The sequence below is a fragment of the Crinia signifera genome, chromosome 6, assembly GCF_055691185.1.
Source record: "Crinia signifera chromosome 6, ASM5569118v1, whole genome shotgun sequence".
Lineage (NCBI taxonomy): Eukaryota > Metazoa > Chordata > Amphibia > Anura > Myobatrachidae > Crinia > Crinia signifera.
Window position 1 is genome coordinate 18,154,036 of NC_139222.1, and position 20,005 is coordinate 18,174,040.

At 48.4% G+C, this 20,005-nt stretch overlaps 3 protein-coding genes across 4 annotated transcripts in view; 2 read left to right on the forward strand and 1 right to left on the reverse strand.

Annotated features, from left to right (window-relative positions):
- Positions 1 to 5,705, forward strand: part of LOC146010115 (uncharacterized) — a 65,467-nt gene extending 59,762 nt beyond the window's left edge. Inside the window, exon 9 of the mRNA XM_083151037.1 lies at positions 3,948 to 5,705. Within this exon, the coding sequence (XP_083007163.1) occupies positions 3,948 to 5,440 (1,493 nt within the window). The 3' untranslated portion in view covers positions 5,441 to 5,705. The remainder of the gene's footprint in view (positions 1 to 3,947) is intronic.
- LOC146010058 (uncharacterized) overlaps positions 1 to 20,005 on the reverse strand; it is a 341,065-nt gene that overhangs the window by 80,148 nt on the left and 240,912 nt on the right. The gene's annotated exons all lie outside the window — the stretch shown is intronic.
- The window catches only part of LOC146010045 (uncharacterized), a 17,128-nt gene continuing 16,733 nt past the window's right edge, over positions 19,611 to 20,005 (forward strand). The window contains exon 1 of the mRNA XM_083150884.1: positions 19,611 to 19,716. The gene's annotated coding sequence lies outside the window, so the exon portion shown is untranslated. The remainder of the gene's footprint in view (positions 19,717 to 20,005) is intronic.

Here is a 20,005-nt window from a genome sequence, read left to right on the forward strand (position 1 = left end):
CATCAGGAGCCATCAGCCCCTATTATACTCCTGCTCTCCCCTCTCACATCATGTTACTGTGTGTTAGCCGCCCAGAGATCTGACCAGTCTCCTCCCTGCACTCTGGTGTATCTCATACATCAGGAGCCATCAGCCCCTATTATACTCCTGCTCTCCCCCTCACATCATGTCACTGTGTGTTACCAGCCCAGAGATCTGACCAGTCTTCTCCCCACACTCTCTGGTGTATCTCATACATCAGGAGCCATCGGCCCCTATTATACTCCTGCTCTCCCCTCACTTCATGTCACTGTGTGTTACCAGCCCAGAGATCTGACCAGTCTCCTCCCCACACTCTCTGGTGTATCTCATACATCAGGAGCCATGAGCCCCTATTATACTCCTGCTCTCCCCCCACATCATGTCACTGTGTTACCAGAGATCTGACCAGTCTCCTCCCTGCACTCTCTGGTGTATCTCCTACATCAGGAGCCATCAGCCCCTATTATACTCCTGCTCTCCCCCTCACATCATGTCACTGTGTGTTACCAGCCCATAGATCTGACCAGTCTCCTCCCCACACTCTCTGGTGTATCTCATACATCAGGAGCCATCAGCCCCTATTGTACTCCTGCTGTCCCCTTACATCATGTCACTGTGTGTTACCAGACCAGAGATCTGACCAGTCTCCTCCCCGCACTCTCCGGTGTATCTCATACATCAGGAGCCATCAGCCCCTATTATACTCCTGCTGTCCCCCTAACATCATGTCACTGTGTGTTACCAGCCCAAAGATCTGACCAGTCTCCTCCCCACACTCTATGGTGTATCTCATACATCAGGAGCCATCAGCCCCTATTATACTCCTGCTCTCCCCCTCACATCATGTCACTGTGTGTTACCAGCCCAGAGATCTGACCAGTCTTCTCCCCACACTCTCTGGTGTATCTCATACATCAGGAGCCATCAGCCCCTATTATACTCCTGCTCTCCCCTCTCACATCATGTTACTGTGTGTTAGCAGCCCAGAGATCTGACCAGTCTCCTCCCTGCACTCTGGTGTATCTCATACATCAGGAGCCATCAGCCCCTATTATACTCCTGCTCTCCCCCTCACATCATGTCACTGTGTGTTACCAGCCCAGAGATCTGACCAGTCTCCTCCCCACACTCTCTGGTGTATCTCATACATCAGGATCCATCAGCCCCTATTATACTCCCGCTGTCCCCCTCACATCATGTCACTGTGTGTTACCAGCCCAGAGATCTGACCGGTCTCCTCCCCACACTCTCTGGTGTATATCATACATCGGGTGCCATCAGCCCCTATTATACTCCTGCTCTCCCCCTCACATCATGTCACTGTGTGTAACCAGCCCAGAGATCTGACCAGTCTCCTCCCCACACTCTCTGGTGTATCTCATACATCAGGAGCCATCAGCCCCTATTGTACTCCTGCTCTCCCCCTCACATCATGTCACTGTGTGTTACCAGCCCAGAGATCTGACCAGTCTCCTCCCCGCACTCTCCGGTGTATCTCATACATCAGGAGCCATCAGCCCCTATTATACTCCTGCTCTCCCCTCTCACATCATGTTACTGTGTGTTACCAGCCCAGAGATCTGACCAGTCTCCTCCCCACACTCTCTGGTGTATCTCATACATCAGGAGCCATCAGCCCCTATTATACTCCTGCTGTCCCCCTTACATCAGGTCTGTCAGAATCTGCAGGTTCCCTGGACTCGGAGCATAACTAGATATGTGATGGAGGCTGGAATTAGTAAACTTGGAGGTTTAATTTTGTTTCTCCTCATAGGTGAAGCATAATCTATATCAGCTTAGTGAGCATCACATGCATTTGGGGTGAGCAAGGGATAGATGAGACGCCCTCCTCTATGATCCCCAGTAATTCCCTATAAATCTTTATATAAACTTCAGTCTCTTCCATAGATCTCTCCATCCTCACTAATAAAACTTTATCTGGAGGATTGTCCGCTCCTTAGTGGTGGCGATAACTGAGGCCTTGTACGGAAGGCTTCTAGAACATCTTAATTCTGTCTTTTTCTTTGTATTTTATACTATATGTTGGTGTAAGTGGTAGCCCCCCCAGATACCTAATTACTAAACACATAACATATGTCCTACTATATTTTGTAAAGCAACATACACTATATGGACGAAAGTTTCCGGACGCTTGACCATTACACCAACAGGGACTGTAATGACCTTGGAGTTGGTCTCCCTTCTGCAGCCGTAACAGCTTCCAGTCTTCTCAGAAGGCTTTTGGGGATGTTCCCGTGGGAATTGGTGCCCATTCATTCTGTAGAGCATTTATGATGTCAGGCATTGATGTTGGACGAGAAGGCCTGGCTCACAATCTCCGTTCCAGTTTATCTCAAAAGTTCTGATGGGGTTGTGGTCTTCCACACCAGACTCGTCAAACCATCTTGAGGGAGTGGTGACAGTGGGGAAGATTTAATAGATCAATATACACATAAAACTAGACACATATACAATATTTACATCACATGAAACAGACACATACTAACTTACATACTATTAATCAATAGTCAAAGTGTCATAAATCATGTGACAACCATAAATATTAGGGTAACTCGCGTCAATCGATTACTACTGCCCACAGCCAACAAAATATACCATTGTTCAAGATGACAGAAAACAGTTGAGTGGGTTATGCTCATTGAGTCCCCGAGGGGCGACTGTTTTCAGTTGGTGGATCCACCGTGCCTGGAGTTGGCTTAGACGAAGATGTCGGTCACCTCCTCTTGTGGGTTTAGGTACATGATCCACAAGCATGCATCTCAATGTGGCAATCTGATGTCCAGCCGCCACATAATGTTTGGCTACTGGTTTGTCCGACATACCAGATGAAATAGCCGTCCTGATAGAATAGCGGTGATTCACCAGACGCTCACGGAAGGTTCGAGTTGTCATGCCGACATAGTACAATGTGCATGGACAGATCAGCACATAGATGACGAAAGTGCTTGTGCACGTCAATCCTATGTTGGATTTTTATCCTATTGCCATTATGGGGATGTCCAATGGTTGATATGCTGATCATAGCATGGCACGTCATGCAACCGGTACAACGAAAGCAGCCTCCCCTTAGTGTCCTTGCGGACTGGCTATTATCCAACGGCGGATATAACGTGGGTCGCATCAGCATTTGTTGTAAGTTATCTTTTATTTTAGGATAACTTGACTACTGCACACATTACTATATGTGAGTCCTACTGAATTGTGTATTTTAATATATATATCTTTTATACAATATACATTATTTTTGTATGGCCATGCCCGAATGGCGCCTTCGGGGACTAAAATACTAAAACACCATAATTGCCTTTAGAAGACACACTGCTTGCATGCTTCACACACTGATGTTTTTTCCAGATCCAATATCCGCAAGCAGCATGAGTAGGAGAGGAACATCTTCATTTATCGGGATACCCCGGCAATCTTAAATCCAGAGTGTCAAAAAACTCCCCTTAATTCCTTTCTAGTGTTATGTTGATGAAAGTGAAAGGTAGAACACCTACAATATTCTATATGATGAACTCACCTTTGTGAGTAAGGGGGGGGGGGGGGTTGTCAAAAATCGATGCCTTTCCTGTGGGATACTTTGCTGACTATTTTATTTCTACTAGATAATACAAGGAATACTTCAGGGGGACATCTCGCTTGGACTCCAGATTTGAAATCAGAAGATAAGAACATCGCACAAGTCTCTCCAGAACACTGCATTACCCCTACTATACATCCAGAACTTCAAAGTGCACATCTATCCTCCGATCCCTCTGTTCTGGAGGAATGTTCTCCCGGTAGTTTAAAAATGTCTATACATAGTATAGATCATAGCGGTGGTACAGAAATTTCCTATTCTGAGTATGGGAAATGTTTTACACATCAACGAGCTCCTGTTAGACATAAGAGAAGTCACGCAGGACAGAAGCCATTTATTTGCTCTGAGTGTGGGAAATGTTTTACACAGAAATCATATCTTGTTACACATGAGAAACGTCACGCGTGGGACAAACCATTGCCATGTTCTGAGTGTAAGAAAAGTTATACATGTAAATCAGATCTGGTTGTACATAATAGAAGTCACACAGGTGAGAAACCATTTGCATGCTATGAGTGTGGGAAATGTTTCATACAAAAATCAGATCTGTATTTACACGAAAGGCTTCACACGGGTGAGAAACCGTTTCCGTGCTCTGAATGTGGGAAATGTTTTAGACACAAATCAGCTCTTATTACACATGAGAGAAGTCACACAGGTGAGAAACCATTTACATGTTGTGAGTGTGGGAAGAGTTTTACTCTCAAATCAGCTCTTGTTATACACAAGAGAAGTCACACAGGTGAGAAACCATTTGCATGTGCTGAGTGCGAGTTGCGTTTTAAACGAAAATCAGATCTGGTTATACATTATAGACTTCACACAGGTGAAAAACCATTTCCATGTTCTGAGTGTGGGAAATGTTTTACTCTCAAATCAGCTCTTGTTATACACAAGAGAATTCACACAGGTGAGGAAGCATTTGCATGTTCTGAGTGCGAGTTGCGTTTTAAACGAAAATCAGATCTGGTTATACATTATAGTCTTCACACAGGTGAGAAACCATTTCCATGTTCTGAGTGTGGGAAATGTTTTACTCAGAAATCAGTTCTCGTTAGACATGAGAAAATTCACACAGGTGAGGAACCATTTACATGTTGTGAGTGTGGGAAGAGTTTTACTCGCAGATCAGCTCTTGTTTTACACAAGAGAACTCACACAGGTGAGAAACCATTTGCATGTGCTGAATGCGAGTTGCGTTTTAAACAAAAATCAGATCTGGTTATACATTATAGGTTTCACACAGGTGAAAAACTGTTTCCATGTTCTGAGTGTGGGAAATGTTTTGGACACAAATCAGATCTTATTAGACATGAGAGAAGTCACACAGGTGAGAAACCATTTACATGTTGTGAGTGTGGGAAGAGTTTTACTCTCAACTCAGCTCTTGTTATTCATCAGAGAAGTCACACAGGTGAGAAACCATTTGCATGTGCTGAGTGCGAGTTGCGTTTTAAACGAAAATCAGAACTGGTTATACATTATAGACTTCACACAGGTGAAAAACCATTTCCATGTTCTGAGTGTGGGAAATGTTTTGCTCAGAAATCAGTTCTCGTTAGACATGAGAAAAGTCACACAGGTGAGAAACCATTTCCATGTTGTGAGTGTGGGAAGAGTTTTACTCTCAAATCAGCTCTTGATATACACAAGAGAAGTCACACAGGTGAGAAACCATTTCCATGTTCTGAGTGTGGGAAATGTTTTTCACAGAAATCATATCTTGGTAGACATCAAAGAAGACACAGAAGTGGTAGTCACTTCAATGTTTTTGAGTGTGGGGGATTGTTAAAACAGAAATCAACGCATCTATAATTCTATCCTTTTATTACACTCTGTTTTCTTAACTGCTGCTGCTATTGCTGCAGATGGCATTAGCTTGTTGCACAAGGTACTAGCCACGTGATTGGAGCTGGGGGTGCAGGTAATTATCCCTGAGGTACTGGCTGATTCTGTCCCCTGTCTTCTGTTATTGGGTTAAGGTTTTTTTGGTACTTGTGTAATAACTGGGCGCCCGATTTTAAGATCGGGTCGGAAAATCGCATCGAAATCGCATGCGATTTTCCATAGGATTCAATGTTAACATGGTCCTGTTCATTTCCCCGCTATCCAAGTGGGCATAGAGTTGATTTTATATAGCGTGGCGAGGGGCCGCAGATTACTTACAATGTATTCCGCGTCCCCTCGCTGCGCTCGCCACGCTTTATAAAATCAACTCTATGCCCACTTGGATAGTGGGGAAATGAACAGGACCATGTTAACATTGAATCCTATGGAAAATCGCCTCGAATTGCATGCGATCTCGCATTCGATTTTGCCGAAAATCGCGTTGAATCGCATCTGATTGTATGGATTAAGGTAAGGCATACAATCACAAAATCGGGCGCCCAGATATTACACAAGTACCATTTTTTTATTAAGGAATTAGGGCCTTATTCTAGTTCACTCTTTGAGGCAAATTCCTTCTCAAATGGACAGAACCGTGTACTGCAGGTGGGGCAGATGTAACATGTGCATATAGAATTAGAATTGGGTGGGTTTTTTCTCCAAAGTGAGATCTATAGTGCAGTGTAGAAATAAAGCAGCCAGTATTTACCCTGCACAGAAACAAAATAACTCACCCAAATCTAATTCTATCTGCACCTGTTACATCTGCCCCCCTGCAGTGCACATGGTTTTGCCCATCTGAGAAGGAATTTGCCAGAAGGAGTGAACTAGAATAAGGAACTTAGTCCAATAATATTATATCTTTTAGTGTGTTAAGTTTGCTTTGGCCTTTGCAATACATGTAATCAAGTTTTCTTTTAATATTTTTCATTATTCTTCAAGTAAAGCATTTTTTCTATATTTTACAAGTTGGTGTTGGAGTGAAATTATTTCAGCGTTTGCCATTATATTTAAGTGTTATAAAGTATACATGTTAGGCGCCGCCATGTGTCCGCAGATTCTGGGGGCACCGCTGTCACAGGACCGCACCAGAGCCACTGGACACAGCGGGCGGCGCCATGTTTCCCGGCTTCTGCCGGACGTCGGGGCGGAAGTGTCGTGCGTTGCTTAGCAACGACCCGAACTTCCGCCCTTCGCACAGCGGCTGACGTCACAGGCGGCGGGGTGCGAGATATGAATAAATAGCCGGCGTCTTCTGGGAACAGACACCGGTTATAGCTCCTTGTCCTGCTTGTCAATTCTTGGTTGTGTTCCTGGTTCCCAGAGCGTCCTGCCGGTTCCTGCTGTTTCTTAGTCATACCAGCTTGCTCCAGCATCACTGCAGATAAGGCTCTGGGGGGGGTTCCCCGTCCCGCGTTTGGGCTTTAGTTAGCTTTCCCCTTGCCGTCCCTCTGCCTTGGCAGACGCATTGTCTCCCATAAGACCTGGTGGCATCCGGGTTGGAGCCGGCGTAACCAGCTCCTTCGAACGCGGCTATTATAGGTGAAGCCTAGCACCGCATGCGTCCGTCAACCACAGCTAGAGGCAACGGAGTCAGGGTGTTGAGAATAGGTGGGTGTACAGCGCTAGGTTTGACTGAAGAAAGTATACACTACCACATGTACATATATATAACATTTATTAATACAAGAAAATTAATTGGATGAGAGCTCTCATAAAAACATATACAATAAAATTATATATTAAAAACAATAAGACAGAGGCTCTCTGATGAGAAAAGGCTCCACAATATATGCACCAGCACATTAATATTTACCAGGGGGAGACGGGAAGGTATAAAAAGGTCTCCTTGATGGTGTGACTGCATGAAATGTATCCCAATCTGGATAAAATGCCCAGTGAGTCCAGGTGTCAAGATGGATAAGAAATAGGCAGTCCTTATGGTATGTATATACCAGGCATGGTTTTGCTGGTGGCTGCTGGAAGATGAACGTCCTGGAGAAAAGTAAACTGGTCCGGAAATAAAGTGCAGGATTTGGTGCAGTCCTGGTATGGTGCAAACAGAGCAATAAAGTGCAGTGGAGTGATGCTGGAAGCTGCTCAACGCGCTTCGACGCTATCTCGCGTCTTCATCAGCTCCTGATGAAGACGCGAGATAGCGTCGAAACGTCGATACATTAGCTGAGCTTCTTGGTGTCCTCAGCTGATTACATACAATCAGTCAGTGGATAGGCTTTGGAGTAGCATCCGATGGGTGACATCCATCGCAAACCCGCGTTTCGAACAGCCTACACCAGTAATGGCTGTTAAAGTTGAATTGTATACACGCCATTTTAGATTGGTATGGCCGCCATTTTGGCTCGCAGAGTTACGCAAATAAAGTATAATACCCAAGTTCTGTGTAACAAAGCGAACCTTGAGCGCTGCCATACTAATACACATAAATTCATATCCCACACTTACACAAAATAAAATATAGTTAAATGAAGGATTAGTTCACAGCACATAGTTTAACCAATAATACACGACTGTTCCTATACATATTTAGTATCTTTATGTTCCGTGTCCTATGTGCAGCACTCCGGTCGTAGCGAAAAGTTCGCAAGTCCTAATGTCTAATAATTACGGACAAAATCCATATTCTATGTACTTTTGCCACATGAACCGAGGAAGACAAAGGATCAAGTTGTAACTGGTTCTTGTGGTTGATTTACGACCCCCTATGACGATGCCAGAAGACAAAGGACACCGAAGTACATTCCCTCTGCACCAATCCACTCTAAGTGCATTCCTTTGCTCCAATCCACGAGGACCTGACTTTTGAACACCTGACCAATGGAAACTACCTTTGACCCCTCTTTGTGTGGACACTATAAAAGTAGCGATCCCTGGGCTGGATCGGTCACTTCACTGCTTTTCCCCACTTCATCCTGACCGGGCTAAGTTCTATTAGAACCTAGCAAGCTCAACCGGACTGTGCTGCGCATTAGATGAGACGGTAAACGGTTGCATTCCTGTATGTATATTTCATTAGTTATGGCTGATAGGTACTGCAAAAGGATACTGATTTATAAGTATCGGTCTAGCGTGTATAATACACGAGAAAGGTTCGCTACGCTTTGTTCGCACGTAGCTAGGAGTAAAGGGTCAGCAGGTTGCGGACAGAGTATGTAAGCTGTGCACTTCACTTGTTATCTGTCTGGTTATTTTATACCGGTATTGATATGGCTAACCTTGACACTCCAGATGTTGTTGAACTACACATTCCAGCATGCCTTGCTACAGTTTTGCTATTTCGCCATGCTAAAACTGATGCAGGGCATGCTGGTATGTGTAGTTCAACAACAGCTGGAGTGTCAAGGTTAGCCATCAAGGGCCTACATGGCCTAGAATCAAGGACAACCGCAGAAGACTTATGTTGTATTTCGGCATGTAAGTGCAGACATTGCCCAACCCAGAAAGCCAGCGAAAGATACGCTGCATCAGGAACCATTCGTGGCTGTGCTCCTGGGTGGCCTGCAGGGAGATGTCAAGGGGCACTGAGCATGCTGGGAGAGGACACGTCCGGCTAGGATCGGCACGTTTCCGGTCTCTGTGCCAAGGAGTCGGTGACGGCACTTCTCAGAAGCTCAAAGACAGATTACTCACCTGAGTCTCATTGCCCTGCAGTGATCTGTGCTCACATCTTTCTGAGCTGCACATTTGGTTTGGCTAGTACAATAGTCTAAAGCTGGGTACAATTTTACTATTGTCCTTGAGCCCAGAGCAAGCGATATTGAGCGTACACACACCGCAATCTTCCTAAAGACCTAACGATAAACCGTATCGCTTGGCTGCATACGATTAAATTTAAATGAGAGCGCCAAGAAGGTGACGTCAAGTCGGGCCCACATATCGTATGTCATCCAGTTTGGGGTACACACCAGCTGATGTGCATAACTTCACAGGTATACGCGTCCCCTCGCGGGGCGCGCTGCACTCGCCACGCTTCGGGATCGGTGGCTCGCTGCACTCGCCACACTTTATATTCTCAACTCCACGCCAACGTGGATAGTAGGGGTATGAAAAGGTCGGAGGACGCGCACCGCCGCCCCTCGCGGGCTCGCTGCGCTCGCCACGATTCGGGTTGGCGTCAATCGTGGGGTGACGCTCACAATGGGGTTGGTTAACTTTTTAACCATGACGGGGCCATATACAATGTGAAATGGGTCATATTAGCCCATTTCACATTGTTTGCTATGTAAAATGGACTTAATCAAGTCCATCTCATCTTGTGCCATTATAATGGCACAAGACCGATGCGATGCTCCCGATTTCAATGTTAAAAATATTTTAACATTGAAGCCTATGGCAAAATCGCGTCGGTCGCGTCGCGGGCCATGTTAATGGCCGCGACCGACGCAATGCTCCCGATTTTGCCTTTGTACCTTTAAGGTACACGATGGACAAGATTGTGGCCGTTCTAGGAAACAAGTACCGAAAATGGTGATTCATTTTCAGAATGACCTGTATTAAGGACGGGGGAGAGGATTGCTTCCATTGCTGGGCCAAGTTTACTCGTGCAGCAATGAGTATATGTCCTAGGACATATCTTTTCTCCGGTGGAACTTCTTGGGGGTAGATATGGAATAAAGCAGTGGTTGATTATGGGGTAATGACAGTCTTAAAGACAGTTGAGATTAGTTTAAAAACTTCAGCCCAATATCCCAAGAGTTTGGGGCAAGACCAGAAAATGTGAAAAATGTTGCCTACGCAACCACACTGTCTCCAGCATTGGTTGGAGCATGATGGCCAGAAGGTGTGTAGTCGGTCTGGGGTTAGGTAGAGTCTGTTAATAAGCTTAATATGCATCTCTGTTTGGTTCAGGCAACGGCACTCTGGGCCTTATTCTAGTTCACTCTTTCTGACTAAATCCTTCTTAGATGGACAAAACCATGTGCACTGCAGGTGGGGCAGATGTTACTTGTACAGAGAGAATTAGATTTGGGTGGGGTTTTACTTCAAAGTGAGATCTATATTGCAGTGTAAAAATAAAGCAGTCAGTATCTAATTCTCTCTGCACAAGTAACATCTGCCTCACCTGCAGTGCACATGGTTTTGTCCATCCAAGAAGGATTTAGTCAGAAAGTGAACCAAAATAAGGCCCATTGTGTAGGAGGAGAGGAAGATCTGTCTCCATTGGAAGGGAGTGAATGATCTGCAGAGGTCCGTCTCCCATTTCCTATGGGCGGACGTCTTGGAGAACTGGGTGGGGGTTATTAAAATTTTATACCAGAAAGAAATATCTCCTCTGGTGTTTGTCAGAGAGGGCCTGGATAGAACTATCTGTGAGTGCATCTGGAGGGGAGTAATTAGTGAAGTGAGCTTTCCACCAATGTGCAAGTTGTAGGTAATGAAAGTATTCTGTAGGGGGTATTGAGAATTGGTGTTGAAGAGAAGCAAAGAAGAGCAAAGAGTGGGCGTCTAGAATGTCACCAAGGGAGATGACACCTCGGGATTTCCAAACGTTTAGATTTAGATTGGGTATCAACTTTGCTACAATGGTGATGGGTATATTAGCAATGGAGGCCGTCGGGGTGGGTAGGGTAGTTATTAGTTGGTCCCTTGTTTGCAAAGTTGCTTTAGTAGATGGGAGCAGGTTCAGCAGAACAGGTCTTACATGTTTCGGGATTCGAAATAGATCTGATACTGAATACTGGGGGTATGTGTTTGTTCAATGCTCACCCAAGTTGTGGTGGGGTCACTTGGATCGTGCCTTTGCTGGGGGTCTGGTCGACCAAACATATTTCGTCAGTATGGAGGTGGCGAGTTGTAGAGATCTCTTGGGGAAGGTGTAGGGCAGGGGTGGCCAACCAAACCGAGGCGAAGAGCCAAAAAAATCAGTTCTGGAAAGAGAAAGAGCCGATACCATGCCGAAGTGGGTGTGACCTAGCTCACAGAAGGCCATGCCCCATTTTAAGTAGGTTGTGGCCTAGATGGCACAATGCCATGTTTAATTTAACATTCTCTAGGCCACTACCAACATGGTTAAGAAAGCCATAGAATACTTAACGTGGGGCAGCAGCTGAAGGCAGCCAATTTATCCAATGTCACTCCCCTCCCCACCACAGGTTAATTTCCACTCCATTGTCACTCCCCTCAGTACAAATTAACATATCACCCCCTCCCCAGCACACAATTTACATGGCACCCCTCTCCCCAGCACACATTAACACATCACACCCCCAGCAAATATTAAAATGTCACCCCCTCCCCAGCACACATCACATACCTGACTCTGTACTGGTGTGGCTGGCTGTAGGCCTGGCTCCTCTATCCATGCCTTTTGCAGAGCATCAGGAGGAGTGGCTGCCTGGCTGCTTCTATGAGGGAGGGGAAGCAAAGCAGAGGGGAGACGGATGGCCTCCGCTGCAGAGTGCAGACTGCTCTGTCTTCACAGGAGAGGGAGGGAGGTGAGATGCTTTTCCCTGACAGGAGCAGCGGTGAGGACAAGACAGAAGGGCCCTGACACAGATAGCAGCTGCTGTGTACACCACACAAGGGATGCAGAGCAGGGAGAGTGCCAGAGGGGATGCATAGCAGGGAGAGCTCCTCTCCAGCACAGTGCCTCCCTGCTTTGCTTATACTGCTGAGCGGCTAAAGCTGGCTCTGCTCACAGCCTGCCCAACTCTTCCTCCAGTCTATCCTGCTACTCCTCTAGCACCTGCCCCGCTCCCCCTCCAGATTGTCCCTCTGCCCCAGCCCACCCCAAATCCTCCGGGCCGGAGTCATCCATGACATGCCTCCTTTAGTCTGCAACACTCCCCCTTTGATTGTTTCTCACTCGCTCCTCCTCCTGTCGCCTCCTCAGGAGAAGGGAGAGAGTGGCTCAATTTCTGTTCGTGCAGCCTGTGACACTGGTGGCAGGCAGCTCATGTGCTGGCCGCCGTGTCACTCCCTTATGCTGCAGCACTGTGAGCGTGACATGGGGGGATCGCCGAGCCGCAGGTTAAGACCAGAAGAGCCGCATGTGCATCTGGAGGCCTCCCAATGTGTCATTATTCTTGGATTCTCGGGCAGCTCTTAAAATTCGCTCTTTGATTGTAAAGAAGTGGACTCGTAGGAGGGTGTCTTTGGGTAGATCGGCAGAGACTGTTTTGGCTCTTGGGAGACGGTGAATGCGGTCGATCAGAACATCTTTGGGGTCTGAGGTAGGAAGGAGTTTGCGAAATAGGGTGGTGACGTAGTCTTCTAGCTCTGAGTTGGCCACGGAATCAGGGATGCCTCTGATTTTGACGTTGTTACGTCTAGACCTGTCCTCCAGGTCCGCTAGTTTGGCTTTAAATTGGCTTATCTCCTGTTGTTGCTGGTCATAAGATGTTATGAGATCATTATGGGATGTGACCAATTCCTCCATTTTCCGTTCCAGGTGATCAGTTCTGTCCCCCAAAGCTATCAGTTCTGTTTTGACTTCACGGATAGCTAGTTTCAGGTCTTTGGCTATCTCCGCCTGGAACGCGGAGAAGACCTGGCAGAGGGATTTCACTGTCACCGGTTCATCAGAGTCGGTACTGATCCTGGCTCTCCCATTAGGAGAGGCCATCTCGTTAATCGCTCCCAAGGGAGTAGATATATGCTTTGGGGGGGCTGGTATGATGTATAGGAGTTTGGGAGGGCTTCCTGGATGACAGGGATATTTTAGAGGGCACAATGTCTTTGGCTTTCTTGGAAGGCATAGTGATATGGGAAGCACTCGGACTGAATAGAGAGAGAGTGTTTGGTACCATGGGGGTAAAACCGCAGGTCACTTTGGCATATCTGCTGCTAGAAGCGCAGTGTTAGCGAGTGGCAGCTGCAGAGATAGGATGCTCACATCTCAATGCTGTTACGGTGGGCACTTGTAAATCACCTTGGTTATTGCCCGTACTAGGTTCCCCACCTGATAGAAGCGCAGTGTTAGCGAGTGGCAGCTGCAGAGATAGGGTTCAGCCCAAACCCCTTTGCTTGTGGGGTATAGAGTTGTCTGCACACTCAAGGAGAATGGGGTGAGGGTTTATCTGCAGAGAAGGAGCGCTGGGAGGGTGGGTTTTTCAGAGGCTGGTAACTCCCAGGGGATTAGGGGGAGATGCTGCAGTGGAGTACACTGTGATGGTGGCAGGCCCTGACACAGCGCCCAGCTTGTGTAGTGGCTGTGATAGTGTGGGGCTGATGGCTGCTGTTTTCAGCCTCTGGCTGTCTAGGAGGGCGGTGCAGGGATGAATGTCCCCTGGAGGGTACTTACAAGCGGGCGAGGGGGTGCCGCTGTCCCGCTTCCTGAGGTGCGGTGGGGACAGAGTGCACACTCCTCCGTCTCCAGCACCCGCCACTACGACGCCCGCCGCAGTGGTCTGCGGCGGTCGGCGGGGACAGTTCTATCCCTTTCAGGGGACGGCAGGGTCGGGCAGCAGCTGGGGGAGGGAGCACACCAACCTTATCCGCTGTAATCGGCTCCGTGCGCGGCTTCCCGGCGGTCCTTGACGTCACACCGACTCAAAATCGACGTCACGCCGGCTCAAAATCGAGGTCCCGGCTCTGGGCTCCAGACCAGGCTGCAACCTGCAGAAGTGCTGAAAAGCACTCCCCGGCTCCGCAGCTGGGGTCAGAGGCGGTTGGGACTCAGAAGGGGTCAGGAGGGGTGCAGGTAAGGGGCAGGACCGGTACAGTAGGTGGGCAAAAAGGTAAAAGTTAGGTTGGGGATCGCAGGAGCTCCTGAGAAGCACGTCTGGGTTGCTCGTGCGCCAAGCCACGCCCCCCTGACTGACACATTTTAAGAGATCCACAGGTGGAGCGGATTATTTCACTTGATTCTGTGAGGTGACATAAAAAAAAATGCACTGTGTACGACCTGAGGATTGACTTTGAGAACCTGTGTTTTATTGTGTGAGTGTGTGCGTGTGTGTGTCCCAGTGACATTACTAATAATGTGGCCAATCACTTCACTAGGACCCAGTGACATCACGGACTATGAAGTCGACCACTTCCAGGAACCGGTGACATCACTGATAATGTAGCCTATTACTTCACTAGGACCCAGTGACATCACTGAGAATGCAGGCTACCACTTCCAGGAACCGGTGACATCACTGATAATGTAGCCTGTCCAGGTATAAGAACCAGTGACATCACTGAGAATACAGCCTATCCCGTCGCTTGATCCAGGGCATACTTGGGTTACTGAACTGGAACAAAACAGTTGTGATTTTATACCCAGTGGAAAAAGAGGAGAGCCAGGTTGACTTAACCTCAAATGACCTGGAACCCCTTTCTTGCCTTCATTTTTTTATTTTTTTACCTCCTGCATAGCAAAGTTTATAAATTGTCCCAATCAGCAACGCACAGAGTCCCAAAAATATATATATACATATATGGGGATCAGAAATACTGCGTTAAGGAGTCCAAGATTGTGGCAGTAAGCCAAGGAAGGTATAGAGAAGTGCTGGAGGCAGGTAGGAAAGGGGTCCTGGACGATATGATCTTCCTTCAATGACTCATAACTAATATCTGGCCGGCACCCTCTAGGAGGCAAAACAGCAACAGGGGCTGTAGGAGATCTCACACTTTGATGGGGTGAAGCCTGAAGATTCGCTGCACCAGCATCGGGGACAACAAGTGAAATCTCGATCCGGCAGGTGATAGAGACAGATCTCAGCCTATATTAGCAAGCTGACCCCTCCAATACTCCGGGAGGTGCTGCGCTCCAGGAGGTCTCAGAGACGGCGTACACGCTGCAGAGAGATGGAGACCAGCGGCCCCGCCGAAGGGCAAGAAGCACTATATGTCCCCCACTACAGGAGAGATGTAGTGGCAGAGGACCACTGGCAGGGGCACAGGCGGAGCCGAGGCCGCGGCGCAGGCTGCACAGCAAGGGAATCGGAGGGCCCCGCAGTATAGTCCCCCGAGTAGCTGTCCACCGAAGAGGCGCCCGGGCACTCAAGCGCTGCAGCAGGAGTCCGACAGAGGTCCCACCACTATATAGGAAGACGGGGATTGCAGTCGGATGGCCGCCGGTGAAGTGCGCCACTAGTTAACTCCCTTCAAGATGGCGCCCGGACACGTCCCGGCCGGACCCAAGCATGCCGAAGTCTCCCCCGCCACCACTCCAGCCTCTCACCGCGGATGCCGAGCAGCTCACCACCCTCAGGGAAGGACCAAACGCAATCGCAGGTTAGAGCAGGGCGGCCGATCTGTCGCTAGCAGGATATATACACAGGATTTCTAGCGGAGCTCACGCTTCCCTCCGCCACTCAGGAGCTCAGCCAAGCCACGCCCGGAACTAATCAAATTGACTTAATTAGTACAGAACTGTCACTCAGGCAGTGGTTATACTCACTTAAAGGTGTGTGGTAAACCGCAAATATTTTAGTCAGGTTAGTATAGGAAAAAAATCTTCTTGAGACATGATCTATGAAAGATTTTTTTTTTTTTTATATATTCTTTATTTAAATTTTTCCAAGGGGTGTAAAGACGGTACACAACAGTACATGACATTTTGACATAGTACAATATATAGGTTACAATGAGGAACAACAGTAATTCAAATATTGTATCAGATTATAATAGTGGTGTATTATTACTTTTGACAGATAGTCAATTGATTTGGCAATGCGAAAGAAAAACAAGTTTTCCAGATTCTGTTGTCTGAAAGATTTTTAGAATAATGACGGGGCGGGGAACATGAAGATTGGCGCGCCTGCTCGAACCCTGCAGCTGCACTTGCGCAAAACATTGGTCCACCTTGCAAACGCACAGGGGACCGAATAAATCAGAATAATCCTCTTACCCAGTGATCTGAGGTGACGGTGATTCTCATCATGTCATCCTTGTACAGATCATTGTGTTCCTTTATTTACTCCAGCGTGGAAAAAATTGCACCCACCTTATAGGAACCTGACACAATGATACAGTCATCACCAAGACACCTCCCCCGGTGTTACTGTATAATGTCCCATTCCCAGCAGTCACCTCTCCGGTCACATCCCCCGGTGTTACTGTATAACGCCCCATTCCCAGCAGTCACCTCTCCGGTCACATCCCCCGGTGTTACTGTATAATGTCCCATTCCCAGCAGTCACCTCTCCGGTCACATCCCCCGGTGTTACTGTATAATGTCCCATTCCCAGCAGTCACCTCTCCGGTCACATCCCCCGGTGTTACTCTATAACGTCCCATTCCCAGCAGTCACCTCTCCGGTCACATCCCCCGGTGTTACTCTATAACGTCCCATTCCCAGCAGTCACCTCTCCGGTCACATCCCCCGGTGTTACTGTATAACGTCCCATTCACAGAAGTCACCTCTCCGGTACCATCTCCCGGTGTTACTGTATAATGTCCCATTCCCAGCAGTCACCTCTCCGGTAACATCTCCCGGTGTTACTGTATAATGTCCCATTCCCAGCAGTCACCTCTCCGGTAACATCTCCCGGTGTTACTGTATAATGTCCCATTCCCAGCAGTCACCTCTCCGGTCCCATCCCCGGTGTTACTGTATAATGCCCCATTCCCAGCAGTCACCTCCCCGGTCACATCCCCGGGTGTAACTGTCTAACGTCCCACTCTCAGCAGTCGCCTCTCCGGTCACATCCCCCCGGTGTTACTGTATAATGTCCCATTCCCAGCCGTCATCTCTCTGGTCACATTCCCCGGTGTTACTGTATAATGCCCCATTCCCAGCAGTCATATCTCCGGTCACATCCCGCCGGTATTACTGTATAATGTCCCGTTTTCCAGTAGTCACCTATCCGGTCACATCCCCTGGTGTTACTGTATAATGTCCCATTCCCAGCAGTCACCTCTCCGGTCACATCCCCCGGTGTTACTGTATAATGTCCTATTCCCATAAGTCACCTCTCCAGTCACATCCCCGGTGTTACTGCATAATGTCCCATTCCCAGCGGTCATCTCTCTGGTCACATCCCCCGGTGTTACTGTATAATGTCCCATTCCCAGCAGTCACCTCCCTAGTCACATCCCCCGCTGTTACTGTATAATGCCCCATTCCCAGCAGTCACCTCTCCGGTCACATCCCCCAGTGTTACTGTATAATGTCCCCATTCCCAGCAGTCACCTCTCTGGTCACTTCCCCCAGTGTTACTCTATAATGCCCCATTCCCAGCAGTCACCTCCCCGATCACATCCCCCGGTGTAACTGTCTAACGTCCCATTCTCAGCAGTCACCTCTCCGGTCACATCCCCTGGTGTTACTGTATAATGCCCCATTCCCAGCAGTCACCTCTCCGGTCACATCCCCCGGTGTTACTGTATAATGTCCCATTCCCAGCAGTCACCTCTCCGGTCACATCCCCCGGTGTTACTGTATAATGCCCCATTCCCAGCGGTCATCTCTCCGGTCACATCCCCCAGTGTTACTGTATAACGCCCCATTCCCAGCAGTCACCTCTCTGGTCACATCCCCCGGGGTTACTGTATAATGTCCCATTCCCAGCAGTCACCTCTCCGGTCACATCCCCCGGTGTTACTGTATAATGCCCCATTCCCAGCAGTCACCTCTCCGGTCACATCCCCCGGGGTTACTGTATAATGTCCCATTCCCAGCAGTCACCTCTCCGGTCACATCCCCCGGTGTTACTGTATAATGCCCCATTCCCAGCAGTCACCTCTCCGGTCACATCCCCCCGGTATTACTGTATAATGTCCCATTTCCAGCAGTCACCTCTCCGGTCACATCCCCCGGTGTTACTGTATAATGTCCTATTCCCAGCAGTCACATCCCCCGGTGTTACTGTATAATGCCCCATTCCCAGCAGTCACCTCTCCGGTCACATCCCCCGGTGTTACTGTATAATGTCCCATTCACAGCATTCACCTCTCTGGTCACATCCCCCGGTGTTACTGTATAATGCCCCATTCCCAGCAGTCACCTCTCCAGTCACATCCCCGGTGTTACTGTATAATGTCCCATTCCCAGCAGTCACCTCTCCAGTCACATCCCCCGGTGTTACTGTATAATGTCCCATTCACAGCTTTCACCTCTCTGGTCACATCCCCTGGTGTTACTGTATAATGTCCCATTCCCAGCAGTCACCTCTCCGGTCACATCCCCCGGTGTTACTGTATAATGTCCCATTCCCAGCAGTCACCACTCCAGTCACATCTGCAGTCAGATCACTGGTTAATAATACATATAAGGGTGATGCCACTGTGACGCTCCCAGACCCCCTCACCTCCCCAGTCAGGTCCCTGTGTTAGTAATAGAGGTAAGAGTGACATCACTGTGACGCTCCCAGACCCCCTCACCGCCCCAGTCACGCCCCTGTGTTAGTAATAGCGTTACATGTGACGTCACTGTGACAAATATATCGCCTCTGTATTATATCAGCTCTGCCCCTGTTAGCACATTAGGCTAGAGTGCCCCTTTCAGGGATGGCACCCAGTAGCCTTTACAATCTCCCATAGCTTTGCCACTTGTTACCATGGTGATGTGTGCCACAGTCTCTGCTCTCCTGCCAACCTGTTGATTACAATGGGAAGAGTTGTCCATAAATAAAATGCTGCCAGCAGGGCGGCGCTAGGCTCATATAAGACACAGGCCGGACACTGTGAATGGGGTATTATTTCTGATGTCTCCAATCTTTAAATCACTCTCCCCTAATAGATGAGGGCACTGTGATATACAGGGAGTCTGGCTATGAAGAAGACCCTTACCTCTAGTCTGGCCCCGCTATGAGGAATTGCCCTAATACCATAGGAAAGGGCTGCAGGATAGGGCAGGACACACACTGCTTGTAACAAGCCTATGGCAGAGGGTGGGACAGGGCCCCAGTCACTGTATTGGGATATACAGCTATTATGGCCCCCCTCAGCCACAGCCCCACAGCCCCACAGCACACGTGTAAGGCCGGGAGCACAACAGCAGCAGCAGCTCCCGGGCGTTGCACAGAGACTCACTGTATATTAACATCACCGGCTCTTTGCCATCGCCCCCCCTCCCCCCGTCTATGGAGACACTCATCCGCCGCCGTCGCCCGCTATCACACACAGTAGTCAGTACTTCCTGGTTATGCGTTCCAAGCGTCTTCCGGATTGTGCGTTCCACCGTTCTGCGCACTCGCTCTGGGCCCAGGGATGTTTCCCGTCAACGAACAGCCCCTCCCCCTCCTCGCTTCCGGGGGCGTCAGGCAGCCGCAGCAGGGTGACTCGGTGAAGGTGGATCGGCAGTAATCTACCCGGTGAGTGGGTGTAATTCCCGGTGCCCATGACCACAGTGCAGCATGCCATGTATTCCCTATCGCACTATCTATTGCTGCGCAGTAACACTTCTCATATGGTGCAATGGTCAGAGCTCATTGACCACTGCATTCCTCTTATGTGATGTGGCTAGGGTGCAGTGCTCAGCTCTGTATATATGTGTTTGTGTATATGTGTGTACACACACTAACACTCTCTCTCTCTGTCTGGGGGACAGATTAATGACGCTTACATCTCCCCCAGCCGTTTACTAATCCACCCATGTAGTGG